This window comes from Falco biarmicus, chromosome 9, assembly GCF_023638135.1.
Source record: "Falco biarmicus isolate bFalBia1 chromosome 9, bFalBia1.pri, whole genome shotgun sequence".
NCBI lineage: Eukaryota > Metazoa > Chordata > Aves > Falconiformes > Falconidae > Falco > Falco biarmicus.
The window spans coordinates 20,198,312-20,213,484 of NC_079296.1; the positions used below are offsets into that span (position 1 = coordinate 20,198,312).

The window sequence follows — 15,173 nt, forward strand, 5'->3', positions numbered from 1 at the left end:
AACTGCAGAGGTCTAAGGAAAGGGTGGACACTGAGGACATGGAACGTTTTGAATGCATATGGTACAAGAGAAGCCACAATGCAGTGCAGGGAAATGGGGACAACTGGCTGGATATTAAAACTTCAAAGGCCCGTGCAGCCTTGTCCCAGCAGAGTCACGGTAAACATATATGCTACAAATAAAGCTTTCAAATTCTGAGGGATTCAGGGATCACTGAGTAGCAGCTAAGGACAGGTTTGAAGCTTTGAACGATTTTTCTATGAAGTGCGCAGATGATGCTGATACTAAGCGTAAGATGATCAGCGATACGGCAGAAATGCTGAAGACCAAGAAGAATGATAGAAGAATTTAGAAAGGAATCAGGATCAGCACGCAGTGAGAACTGCATGCCTTCAGAGCCTGGATCAGTTTCATGGTGAGATTGAATCAAAAGCAAATGCCAAGAAAAAAAGCCAATGTAAAAGCCAACATTTGAAGAGTATGGTGGAGAGAATGGAGCAGGAATGCTCCTGCCTGGGAAGGCTGCAAGGAAATGGTACCATTCTCTTGCAAATCTACTGAACAATGGAAATCTTTTACTTTCAAAAGAGGAAGTTACAGAGGGATGGAACTGAGCTGTTTGTGGAGCTCAGCTCTGAAGAGATCCAAGAGGCAATTACAACCCTTTGGGAAGAGCTTGGCACCATGTGTTGAGAGGCTTGCCATTAAATTATTAAAAGCAGGAGGAGGTACACAAAGCCAAAGGCTGTACAGAATAATGCTGCTGATTTCCGATATCTGGAAAAGTTTCAGAGCAATGGAAGGTGGTTTCCATAAATGCAATATAGAAGCTAGTGTGGCGCCTGTCTTTTTCTTAAAGTCTATAAAGCTTTCTCAGAAGGCTTTACTTTTATTAAAAAGCCAAACAAAATAAAACCACCAACAACAAATAATAAAAAAACCCCAAACAACCAAACAAAAAACCCCAAAACACAAACAAACAAAAAAACCAAACCAAAAAAACCCAAGAGCAGTTCAATAACAGTGGTGGATATTCTGGAAAAGAGTTCTATCAAATATTAAATATTTTCATGAGATATTTGATAAGATATAAGGCTACAATCAGAATGAATACAGAGACTTACAGATTTTTGAGAAATCTTTTGATGCTATATCATGGCCTTTTTGAGCTACATTGGATGAATTCATAACTTCATAAAACATTTTCAAAAAGGCATTGCCACCATTTGCAGTGAAAAAGTTGGAGCATGAAAAGGGTGTAAAATCTCTGGCCCATTTAATATAAATGAGGGATTAAGGCATGGAAATGCATTATCCCCAATATTCTTCAACATGGTTAAAATGGTACAATCACTGACATTTTCAGACTACAATGAACAGCAAAATAGTGGGAAGCCTTTGGGATCCTATGGTCTGGGCAACTGAAGGAAGCAGAAGGCGCTCCACAAAGAATGGCTACTTGAAGAAGAAAACCAAAGAACAAATAACATAAAATCAGACATCTGAGAAACCTGATTAATCAAAGATATCAGTAAATTGAGTGGATTAGTAACATGATTTAACAACAATGGGACTATGACCTCAACAGGAGAAACTGAAAGCAAATATTGTGATTGTTACTGGGTGAAAAGCCACAGAGCATGAATTATTTAATATCTGCCAGCAAATGTTTATGTTCTTTTTCTCTTTAATTATGCCTCAAGATGTGGTATAGAAAATTACAACATCTAGCACTGTTAAATAAATCTGATACTAAATAGCCTAATAACTAAAATATACTTAGCACTCATACAGTGACTGATATTTTTAGATCAGTAAAGAGCTCTGAGTACTCTCTAAACATTAATTAATTAATCTTCAGTATACCTATGTCATTAGTAAGGTTAATTTTATCATTCCTAAGTATTCAGTTAGTAAACTTAAAGCAGAAAAATCATTTGGCATATTCCAGCCATCTATTTAAAAGCAGAAAGAAAACTACCTATGTTAATACATTTAGAAAGATTTTTATACCTGACCATTTGGCTGTTTGTGCTTTGAGAAGAAGGGAAAAGGAGACTTGCAGGAATATTAACAGATGTCATGTCTGAGAGAAAGCTTTAGGACACAGGCAATTTGGGTAGAATTCTGTCATAAGAACATCCATACTGGTTATCCTAAACATTGTTCCTAAACTGTTATTTTTTTTCTGAAGTATATTTTATAATTGAATATCTCAGAAGAGCTTTAGGACTTCACAGGAAAAAATAAACTCTTTCACATTAACCCCTAAAAATCATAACAAGGACTTTTGATAAATACTAACCTGGAAAGTTAGTCAGACGTTCAGTAGAATATGATGTTTAAGATAGCTTCTAGGTCTGGAAGCATATTTGAAGAGCTCCATCTTATTATTTTCTTGTCTCTTATCTAATGAAAGGTCCTTTAAAAGAAAGCATTTGCTAAAATTGGAAAAGAACATAGCTAAGCATTGTTTTGATGATACCATAGAAAGGTAAACAGTTTTTGTTACATGAGTAACAATTCTCTCAAAATCCAAATTATTCTTTCTGTATTATTAACTCTAGCCCTTGCATGTAAAAGCTGTGACAGGAAAAATACCGAAAAACAGAGGATACAAAAGAATGGAACACTTCTCTCACTTTATGCTCTGTCTTTGACATGCTGAAAACACTGATACCCAGCTGATAATAATTGACAGCAACTGATAACTATCTGTATACAGCATTTCAAACAGACTTCCATATCCTCACTCAGAAGGACAAATACATTTAAGGTTTTATTTCTGTAGAAATGACCATTAGTATACACATAAATGTCACTGATTCAGTTAAAGTCTTCATACTATTCAGTACAATATGTGAGGAAACTGAGAAAATGTTGATTTAGATCAGCTGTGAAACCAATTACATAATTCCATATATACATATACGCACAGACATATGCTTCCTGTATGTTTTAAAGAGGGTTGTTTGTGTTTTTTTCTCTTTGCTTGTCATTCCCACCCTTGCTTTCTAATTTCAGAAAAAGAAAGTTTTCAACATATCAAGAAGTGCAAAGAGATGTTTTTTACCAAAACATGACTGACCTTCAACTTATGCGACCAAGGCAGTATCAATGGAGCCTGCAGTAACAGTCCCCTTTCAGCATCACAACCCACTTCAGTCACTAGAATTCCAACTACACATATATGATGATGATATTTTACATCAGAAATATCTATAGCCATAGAAAAGGCCACATGTGGTGGCATATGTGGACATATAGAAATATAAGCATTCATTCTGAAAGTGAAATAGCATTAAATAAGGAAAAGCTGAAACAGCACGTGGCCCTGAGTGATGCAAACCCAAGTTCTGCAAGGCCTGTTTTTGCCAGCTTTGTTCTTCATCGTTAGTAATTAACAAGCAGGTACAGCTGAAGGCAATGTAGGAAGTTCTGGTCACCTGTAGACAACACGAATTTTGCCATTATTTGCTACAAGCACCTAAACCAGCTATAGGTATTTCATACTTCAGAGATTATTTGAAATAAGTAGTGGTAAACTACAGCTTTTCAGGTAATGCTGCACCTTAGAGACTGAAAAAATAAGGTTCATTTATTTAATTTTCCCCAGTAATGCCAAGCATTCTGGATAGGATAACTTTACTTAAAAAAAGAAAGGGATTATTAATTACCTTTAACAGAGACTTTTCCTTTATTTCAAGAAACCTTTCAGATACTTTTAAAAAACTGGTAATGAAATTAGATACATAATGATTTTATAATTTAGATGAATACTGTGAAAGTTATTACGCTTAAAGAATGAACATATATTAAAGCGATCCCAAACTAAAATTCTTACCATCAGGATTCCAGCTCTCTAGATTATTTAGAAAATAATTATTGCTGCAGATTTTACACATAAAAAATTTCCATATCCTGTTCTGAACTTGTCCACATGTTTTTGACTTGGGAAGATGAGAGGGGACTCTAACTATAAAGAGAGCAAGCAGCTATGAAGATTTTTCAAATCAGATGAATCTGAGTGCTCTTCACTAATGGTATCTTCATGCCTTAATATATCTAGAATTTGGTCCTTTTCTTTAGATATCATGTTTAATAGTGACAACATACAGGTAACCATTTTTTTGTATAGGTAAACTAGAATTTCATTACATTTCATAGGAATGTAATGAATGGAAGTAAATATTTGAAATTTGTATTTGTGTAAGTGTTATTTATATGTGCACAAATTTGATTTAAGTAGTTTCAGGACTTTATATAAAAATACAAGTACAGAGAGGAACTGAAGCAGTGAACTCATGCTGCCATGGACAGTCTATCTCATATTTTGAACAGTATTTCATAGCTGCTGAGTTTCCCTCAGCAGAATCCACAGACTGAGGGGGTGGATGTGGAATCCTGACAATTAGAACTTCACTGGGGCTTACTTTCCAGAACAGTGCTTAGCTGTTTATTTTTCATCGAATATAAATCACATTTAGGGGTAAAACAAGCCATTCAACATTTTCTGACTCTAAGTAAGATTTCAAAAATTAAATTGGAGAAGAAGGTTTAAAAGAATTGGCTTTTTCATGAAGTGATCGTAACGTGAACAGGTGATAAAACATCTCATCTGATATACAGTGGTCATTATTAAAACGTTTTCACTTGCCAACAACTAACAAAATGTTGTTATCAGACATATTATGCTATTTCTGTAGCTTTCAACTGGAAAGCTGTAATAGTTATTCTGAAACTTTGGTTTGAGATGTGTCGGCAAACTTCTGGTATTTAAGTGTGGCCATTATGTAAGGTTGTTTTGGATTTTTTTTTATTATATGACTTTGCTAATTTGCATGCAATCAGGGACCCTGGGAGAATAAAGATACTTTAGAAAAAAAAACATTCTCAGAGTGAATGAAAATGCTGAATGATCTCATGACAAACATGCTTTTCTTGTACAATAAAATAACGTTTTTAATTGTTAACACAATAAAATGGCTGATAGCTATTTGCCTATCTTCAGTGTTGCAATAAAATATTTTAATCTCTTTAAAACCCACACCTGCTTTTCAAGTCTTTGTCAAACTCCAGTTGAGATACAGCGAAATGTAATCTTTTATGAGTAAGTGCCGTCAAATCTGTTCTACAAGACTACATGGTCTTTCTGTGAATGGGGTTTCCAGTACATTCACAAAACACACACTGTATATTTCTTACGTGAAATGTTTAGGTTGAGGATAACACAGAGTTTGGAATATACTCCAGACAAGTGGTTCTTTTCTTTTCATAGGTGTATGCATCATACAAACCAGTTCCATCAGTTTATATTCATTTGAAGAGATCAACTTTAAAACTGTCAGAAAGGGTTGTTTTCAAATGACCATTCTTTTCCCTACGCTAAGTAGCACTGATTGAAAGTTCCCAGCAGAAACTTTAGAAATGAATTTTTAAAGTTTTAAGATATAAGAAATTGAGGTCAGAAAAGGCAATAAAAGTCACAAGATTGTGATGGCATTATTTAGGATAATAATCTTATTTTAAGATATGAAAATACTGAAACAATCATGCCAGCTTGAGAAATAATTATACCATAATTGATAAGTACATAATTTATCAAAACAATAGAGCAGTCATGGTTAGATGCAACCTAATATTCCTGTATAAGATATAACTACATACTGTACAATCGTTCCTTTTTATAGTTATTTTTACATTTAGTCCTCATCCAACTTAAGCTGAGTACTTCTATGTATGGATGGCATTACAAAATAAACACAACTCACAACAGGGCTTTATTACCGCTACTGCACCACCATGGCATGCAAGTAACTATGTAGTCAACTATAAACAGTAAAATGTCATCATCCTACTGAAATAAAAAGAACATGAAAAATACAGATATAGTAGTAAACATCAATTATCTTTTTATATCTTTCATATTTACCAAAAGTCTATCATTACATGAGGTGTTTATACCTCTGTATCGCTCTCCTGTACTAGTATGGTGGCGAATCTGGAGTTGAGAAACTATACTTTCAACAAGCTTGAACAAAACTACTATTTTCATACTATACTGCTGTCAATGTGTAATGCGTAAATGAGAATATGACACGTCTGCTACCTACCCCTTAGCATTCTCTTACCCTTTTGTATACTCATGAATTTTGAGTAAATAAAAAGACTGAGGGCCATTAAAGCTGTTTGCTAGGTTGCCTGTTGTGGTGACTGAGCTCCCAAAAGATTAATGTCATATAGAAACTCTTTAATCTGCTTTTTGTTGCTGAGTACTAACCGTGTAAGGTTCCATACTGGATATTGGATTCAAGAACCACTGTTGGAAGCAACTTGGATTTCTGAATATTTATTAATTATTTGTTACGCAGGGTAATTCCTTAACTGGTGTGAAAGTGAGAATAAGATGAAATTCTGCCACTGGGAGGAAATCTATACTTTATTATAAAAACAAGGGTCAAAGTGCAGGCTGGGATTCCCTTCTGCTTGGAGGTCAGAAAGATATATAGACACTAGCAAATTTCAATATTGAAATTGAATCAAGTGGAATAACAGCAAGTTAAACTCTCCCTAGATTTGCAATCTTAGAGACTCTCTTGGAAAAAAACCCAAACTGTATTGCAGAAGCAGCTTTTCCATACTCAATTAATTTTGCTAATCAGTTAGCTGGTGTGGAGGACCCACATGCGCTTTTTGTAAGATATATCATTCAGAATTCAGAATAGACTCTTAGGTACAGAGACGTGAAAGCCCACCCACCACTTTGTTGCAGCCCAGATTATGTTTCTGAGGCTTTTGCACGGTAAAGAAAAGTAATAATGAAATGCTCAAATCAAGGTTTTTTTATGGTATTATCTTTCAGATATTATATATGGTGTTCTTGGGTTGCACTTTTGTTAAATTCAAAAGCTGCCTACCTATTTCAGGCAACGATAAAAGAACATTAAAATCCAAATGATCCTGTTTAGTTCCTGCTTCCTAGAAAGAAATCTTAATGCTGATTACAAGGAAAGAACTGTACAATTTTCATTGTTACATTAAGCTATACAAAAATGTCCTTTAGTTTCCTGGAATTTGCTTAGTTTTCAATTATACAATTCCCTTCTACATTACAAAACAATGTACAGTTTTTCCTAGTTCTGTTCAAGGATTTTCCCTGCTCTGATATGGTCAGGATGAAGAATAATAGGTATTTTATTTAATATTTTCTTGATAGCAGGATCCACTCTTTCTATTAAAGCTCATCAAACATACTCATACCTACCATAAGTTTGTTCTGCTATGGGGTATAGTAGGCTGTGTGACTATAACAGAGCACAGTACCTCACACGTTCATTCATAGATTTGCCTCCATAAAAACTGAGGCTGTAGTATAGCTTTCAATGGAAGCCATTTAAAAAGAAAACAGTACAGAATATACAATTGTAGTTTTTGAATCTCAGACACAAGTTCCTTGACGTGTTGAAAGATGATGTTTTCGATTTCTGACTCCTGAACTCTTATCTTTACAGTCCGCAGGCTTCTGTTGTGAAATGTCTATCAGTGCACTTGCAATTGCAAGACCTGTAAGATAAATACACGAAAAACAAAATTTAATGCCAGCATTCCTAAGAAGAGTTCCAGAGCAGTGGGATGGTTCCTTTCATGCCAAGTTTTTGTACTTTCCCAGAAGTGGTCAATTTTATTTCAGAGTTAGATAACAAGTTCTCACTTTCTAAAATGCTACCTGGTAACAACGGTGAGGAAACAGAGGAAGAAAAAAAGTGCAGTTAAGACATCAGACTGGAAATCAGGAGAACTGAGTTCCATTTAAGTCTCTTATTGATTTGTTGCGTGATCTGAGCATCACCTCTCTTTATCACCATTTTCTTGGTTATATGGACTGGCAGCTCTCTGACATGGTTTTTCTCTCATTAAATGTCTCTGCATTGCATTTAGAAATGGATGAAACTCTTAAATCAGAAATAAAGAGAGACATGGAGACCACAGTTAAGACAAAATGGATCCTTGAATAATTGCATTTGCAATATATATGCTTTCCTAATCTGGGAATATTCAGAGGTTAGCATTTACCATAAACAAAAAGATAGGAAAAAAATCCTTCCAGAATGCATGGCTTTGTGAACAGACAGGGCGCTGTGATGACGTTGGCCTGGATAAATTCTAAATGTTGTCAACTCACCAAAACTCTTCTTTTTCAGATTCTGGTTAAGTTGTTGATATTTCATGACCTGTTATAATCTTAACAGGGTATTACAATGGGCGTGGGCCGGCATTTCTTAGGAAATGAGTAGTTTGAGAATTTACTCTTCCATTTGCTTGTTGCTGCGTACTTGCTAGAAATGACTGACTCCTGCTGAAATGCTGTCATTGACAACACACTTAATACATGGTAGCTCTGAATTTTTAAATTCACACAAGGTGATATTGCAATGGGTTAGGAGTATTCACATCATTCGTATGTTCTGCACCACAGCTGCAACAAAACCATAGAACCATAGAATCAGAATCATTTAGGTGGGTAAAGACCTGTAAAACCATTGAGTCCAACTGGTATCCTAGCTGCGAAGTCCACCACTAAACCATGTCCCTGACACTTATATCTGCAAAAGCACATCTGTATATACACATAAGGCAGGTAAAGATGGTGCTGGTTCTCCACGCTGCCCCATACATCTGTCTCTAACCAATAACAGTACTACTCCAGGAGGAAACCTTTGGAAATACTTTTCACCATGTTTAACAGGCAGTCTCTACTTTTTTACTCAGGCCAATATCAAAGTCAGTTTATCTATTACAGAATCCAATTTTGCAGTATTTGCCATCCAATCCCTTGTTGCAACACTTATCTACAAAGAAACTGTGCAAAAAATATTTTTCACTTCCAAGTGTTTGTACAGGCTTCTTTCTTAGTATATGATACACCGTCAGAATCACTTCAGGTTTCCAGTTTCCTGAAAAAGTCTATGCTATTGCACTGTAAGACTACCTTCTTAATTCACAAAAATGCAACAAGAATTAATTAAAGTGCATACAGCTTTTTGAAAATGCCCAGCACTATACTGTAAAATGTTAAGTACAATTATCATTGCTAAATTTCAGGATCTGTAGAAGCCAAGATTAAGTAAGTCATTTTTCTCACATACGCATATATTTCCTGGCATGGGCTAGTGATGCCTTAAATTGGACTTTGATAAATTAAATTTTTGAAATCTTTGAGGCACCTTTAAAGTATCATCAGTATCTGCTATTAGCAAATTCAGGGATAAAACCTAAATAACATTTTGATGGTTCAGTTGCTTACATGTGATCCTGTCTCCAAGAGCTAAGCTAAGGAAGTATGCCAAATAGAAACAATGTTTTTATGAAAACAGATTTTCCATTTTTTTATAAGATATTTTAAAATATACTTGGAGATATGATGCTAACCTCACTTTATGTAACAACCAACAAAAAGGAAGAACTATTTCCTTCAGAGCTACTGCTGCATACTGGGATATACTGGCATGCTGTTAGAGTACCATTAAAATTGGGTCACTACAGAAGATCATTTTTCAAAATGTCACACAAATCATCTGATGAAATTCATTTATTATGTTCTCTACGCCCAGCATAGTTCCTTGTTATCAAAGCAATACAATTAACTGGGGGAACAATTCATTATTTCAGAGTGGCAGTCTAAAGGAATCTCATTTAGCAAGTCAAGCCGATGCGCAGACACTGCAAGCAAGCAAAATTTACATCAAAATACAACAGAAGATTTGATAAAAATGCTGTGGCTTAAATATTCATTAAACAAAAAATACCAAAACATTCCCTATATTTTGCAGGTTTTGTATCTAAACAACAAATGTGAATACATTTATAGTCATTAAATTTGGAACTGTAAATCTTATAGTGCTCTGTATTTGTTACCTCAGTTCAGAAGTTATTACATGTACCTGCCTTCCCTGAATGCTGCCATTTAAATATCCTACCTACCATCCAGACTGGTATTTTCCAAACCAATACATGGTCTCTGGTTGCTTCTGACTCTTGAGTGAGGTGGTAGGAAGGAATACTGGAATCAGTAAGCATCCCACATGGCGAATTGATGGGTCACCTCTACTAGTTTAGGAAATACTAATTTAGGAAATTCAAGCTTAGCTGCAGAACTGAACCTATTTTTAAGTTTAGGTTGTTTTTGTACTAAATGTTATAGAAATAACCTGACCTAGTTGTATGCTAAAACAACCTCTAGCTTCTTTTAAGAGTAGGTATGGGAAGATCACTAAGAAGTGAGCCCAGTCAAATACATAAGTGGAAAGTAATTTTTTTTTAAGAGATAATTGCACCCACAGTGAGAGAAATACCAGAGAAAGAATATGAGCTTGGTTTTCTTTAGCAAAACTATTGTTTTTCCTAATGGAAGTTAAATGGTAATAGTTTATTGTCAGGAAGTAAGTGTCTAATCATAAAATTACTGGTGTGTGAATTTTTTGTTTGTGGTTGGGGTTTTTTCTTAGTTGTTTGTTGGTTGGTTTTTTTTTTTACAATAATGCAAAACAATTAATAAGTAGAAGAATAAAATACAGCACATCAAATGAGATTGCCTTGAAAAGCACATTTGCGATTTGTATACAAACAGCACTTCAATTCTGCATTTGAACAAAAGCATCTGAAAAAGTCATTCATTTTGAGATCCTCTCCTCCCTGTCTCCGTAAAAACAGGCAGTACTATATATTTTAATTTTGCAGCAAAACAGCTTCATTAGGCGTGAAAGGTTAATTGCAGGTTTAAGTGCAGTTCAGGGAACAGTGCACGGGTCTGTGGTGAATAGCACAGTCTGCTACAGGAAGGCTGAGTGCTATAAACTGTTTGCCCTGCTGAAATGTTTTACTACCTCATTTACTAACTGTCTTCTTTTACTGCTTGTATTTGTAGTTCTTCTAAACCTTTAATAGCTACAGTTTTATTTCACTGTAATCAGATTTAAATGGAAATACCCATGCTGGGATGTTTAAACATTTTTCCTCTGATTGTATACAGCTACATTTGAACTGATGTAAGGCTACACTATCTCTCAAAGTAGGAAAAAACCTTACATTGAAGAAGTTACTTTTACATGCTGGTGTGCATATTTAAAACCTTTTTTCCTCCTCTATTGTTCATTTTAATGAGAAATGCATTGAGTTCTTACTAAACCCTTTTTTAAAAGTAAGGGAACAAAGAATGACCTCGGATTCATGGTTAGGCAGGTAAATGTTTTTTTCAATTTAAATATGTAAAAAAACCTAGATTTTTTTTTCCAATTTAAATATGTATTATTCAGAGATAAAATTTTGATAGAAGTCTTCATTTGATTAAATTATACACATTTTCATTGTTACGCAGAATCAGAACATTCAGAAAGCTGAAGAAAATAAAATAACTACAACTCAGGTAGATCAATTAGATTTGTTTGACGTTTTAACCAAAATTATAGTCATTGCTTAAGGTGACCTTAAGCAATGAAAATACAATGATAGCTGCCATACAGAGAGACTTCAACAGAAAAGACTGGGTAAATATTATACTATTAAAGTTATAGCTTCACCCTTCATCACCCAGCAGTCTTCATGTTACTTCCATCTGTTGATTCTTTAAAGATATCTCACTGTACATGCTCACCTAATAGTGGACAGAGTCCTTTTATCATAAAGGGTCTGTTATTCAAAGTCTTTCCATTGTAGAAGATGCAATGCCCATGAATATCTGTACAAATGGATGGAAGCAGTTTGAATACATACTAAGTGATGAGAATTACAGATTCTAGTACCTCATGAAGGTGACCGTAGCACACAGTGAAGCCAGTGACGACAATTTCATGCTCACCAATAAAACTATCCTTTATTGTGTAGGGAATTTTGATGAGTTGTCATTTATCATTATTGCAAGTCTATAAAGAACTGTTTTTAAATACACAATGTATGTTTTGTGTGTATAAATGACACACATACAAACCCACCTTGTTCATAACACAGTTTTGTACTAGCTATTTCTTAATTTGATGAAGAAGATCACATTCACCATAACCTTTATGGATGCATACCAGGACTGTGCACATTTATTCTTCACAGGAAGTATATACGTCAGCTATAATGTCTGTAATGGTGGAGAAACATAGCTTTCAAGAAGGTTGTTACTAGGCAAGTGTTTCTGAGTACCCACTGAAAAAATCTTCCCATTTTCTATGAGGCATTGTGCTAGGAATACTCTTATTCAGTTTAGTAGTTTGGTAACATTTTCAAGATTGTCCAGCACTTCCTATACTTTTCCTGTTTTCTCAACCAAACTTTCTCCAAGTAGACTAACTCATGATTAATTTTCATGACTGAAAAGGCCAGAACGTTGTTTGTCCTACACACTCCTGTACTATAGGTCAAGTTGTGTTGGAAGATATCCAAAAGGCACAGAAAATGTAACCAGAATAAAATTTGGCCTTCAAAGGCATGATCCACAAAACCTTCTCCTAACCACGTACAGACCTGATACTCAAGTGCTTACTTTCCAGGAGAAAAATTAAGAGTCATTGGAAGTTCAAGACTGTACATGGCTAGAGGAACCACTGCATATCACAGGAGAGCAAAGTTCATTTCCAGGTCACAGAACAGTCAAATCCTTCATGAGTATCTGAGGGCCCTGATCTGGCAAGTGTGCCTAGACAATATCCAGAGATCATGGACCTAGTCACAAAGAAAAACAATCATAAGCAACTGCCAAGAAGAATAAGTATCTTGATAACCTGTATATTGATTTTTTTTAAAATTATTTCAATTAGGTTTTTTCAAAAAGGACAAAAAAAAGTTGACAGCGCTGCAAAATCACAAAGTCTTTTTTTTTTTTTTTTTTTTTTTGTTTCTCTTCCTGTTTGGTGCATGGATGTGTATTTTAAGTTGACACCACTCTTACTACGAGAAAGATACATTAAACAAACTAAACTAACTAGGAAATTACTTTGGGCAAGTAACCTCATCGATTTTTTTCAGCGATGATTTTTGCTAGATGGGAAGACAGCCAAGAGTCCAGGAGGTATGTTTCCCTTTTCTTAGGCATATAACTTAATTAAATAAGTAAAATACAAGACTGAGCTTAAACCATAACAATAATAAACTAAATAATGATAGCGTGGAATTAAATAGCCACACACTTAGTAGAGAGGAGATGTCATGGTCCTTTTGTATTATACCCTTAGTATTTAGTAATAACAGCTATCTATAAGGGGCTAAGAAACTCTTATTCCCAGAACAGACTTATAAATTACTTGCTGTCAGTTTGTGGGACATGCAGACCATACAAGAAAGGATCTTTTACGAAATGTTCAGCCTTTCCCAAATTTAATTTAGAAAAGGAAATGGCCCTACATATTTGTGTGAAATACCTGTGCTCCAAGGGGCTGGTTGTGACTCTTTTGGTATGTGTTCAGGCGGTTTCCCCTTCCCTTTCAGTGTGAGGTATCTGTAGTTTAGTCTGTAACCCAGGTCTGTACAGCACCTGGTGGCTTTACACTGTCCAGCCCACCAGACCGCAGGAGCTGTTGGGTCTCGCTGGCTATGGACAGGCAGGGATTGACTACACACTTTGGGATAGCTCTTGTCTGTTCAGCAGGGCAAACACACTATACTGATGAAGAGGACCTACTGAGGAGTGGGAGATGCTATGGTAGTGGGATTGGTCCAACCTAATGTTGATTAGCTGAAGTTTTTTCTCCCACCCTCTTGTCTCAACTCAAGCAGTCCTGGAACACAAGAATCGTATAATCAAACAACTGTTTAGTTTGGAAAGGACCCTCAAGATCATAGAGTCTGACCGTTAACCCAGCACTACCAAGTCCACCACTAAACCCTGTCCCTAAGCACCACATCTACACATCTTTTAAATACCTCCGGGAATGGTGACTTAACCACTGGGCAGCCTGTGCCAGTGTTTGACAACTCTTTTGGTGAAGCAATTTTTCCTAATACCCAACCTAAACCTACCTTGGTGCAACTTGAGGCTTTTTCCTCTTGTCCTGTTGCTTGTTACTTGGGGAAGAGACTGACCCCACCTGCCTGCAGCCTCCTTTCAGGTGGCTGTAGAGAGCTGTAAGGTCTCCCCTCAGCCTCCTTTTCCTCCAGGCCGAACAACCCCAGTTCCCTCCATTGCTCCTTCACTGATTACTTTTAAAAGGAGCTAATATGAGATTATTGCATTTAGCTGGACAGCACCGTCAGACCTGTACGCCCATCAGACTGCCCAAGGAAGGCAGCATGTGTGGAAGCAGAAATGTACTTACTTAACAAGTGGAAGAAGAAGGCTGAGATAATGGCTGACCTCAGCAGGAGAGGACCTCTCTGAAACTGCGTAACAGATGATAGGTGGGGAAAGGAAAGTCATGGCAGGTCTTGAAGATGAATAATGATATTTGAGTCAATAGGAAAAAGGAGAGCGTGGAACTACTAAAAATTATTCCTGTGGTTAAAAAAAAATGGTCAAGAAAAAGATCTGAAATAAACGTGGTTAAGACAGTAGTTGTTCACTGTGGCAGTAATTCAGAAGTAAGCTGCAGAAGTCCTGGGCAAGGGCTTTTGTTCTGTGATACAGAGGGAAGGTGGTGCTTTGGAGAGGCTGCAGGAGCAGCATTCAGCAAGACTGTGAGCTCTGGTGGCGAGGAAGCAAAGGAATGATAGTCAAAGAACATGTGGGTGAGACCAGAGAGACAGCAAGGGTGACGGTGTCATTGACACAGACTCAGGGGAAAATGGTGGAATATAAACTAATATGAATAAATGTAATACGTTGTGGGAATGAGAAATAAACTACATAAAACTGGTCTGTAACCTTACCTGTTGGTGAACGGTAACCCAGACCCAAGTGTGTGGAATACAGACTTCCATTAAAGTCAAATATATGCATTGTGTATAAATAAAGGAAAAAACTGGACTACAGATACTTTCCCAAGATCTCTGACACCTTGCTTTGCCAAAAAACCCGTTTAAATCCGAAGAGTAAAGCACACCTTAAGCTATAATGGTTAAACGACATTACTAGGTATATCATCTTTCTTGGACCCTATTCCTTGGGGCTCCTGGTCCAGTGATATTAAGAATATGACTGACTCCAAAGACTTAAAACAAAAAAAAAAAAAAGTAGTTGACTGCTGACTCTGAAGATA

The 15,173-nt window shown here is 36.0% G+C and overlaps 1 protein-coding gene across 2 annotated transcripts in view; it reads right to left on the reverse strand.

Moving 5' to 3' along the window:
• Positions 1 to 5,502: 5,502 nt before the first annotated feature.
• ATRNL1 (attractin like 1) overlaps positions 5,503 to 15,173 on the reverse strand; it is a 525,478-nt gene continuing 515,807 nt past the window's right edge. For both annotated transcript variants that reach the window (XM_056352650.1, XM_056352649.1), the window contains one exon: positions 5,503 to 7,563. In XM_056352650.1, the coding sequence (XP_056208625.1) occupies positions 7,439 to 7,563 (125 nt within the window). In that variant the 3' untranslated portion in view covers positions 5,503 to 7,438. The remainder of the gene's footprint in view (positions 7,564 to 15,173) is intronic.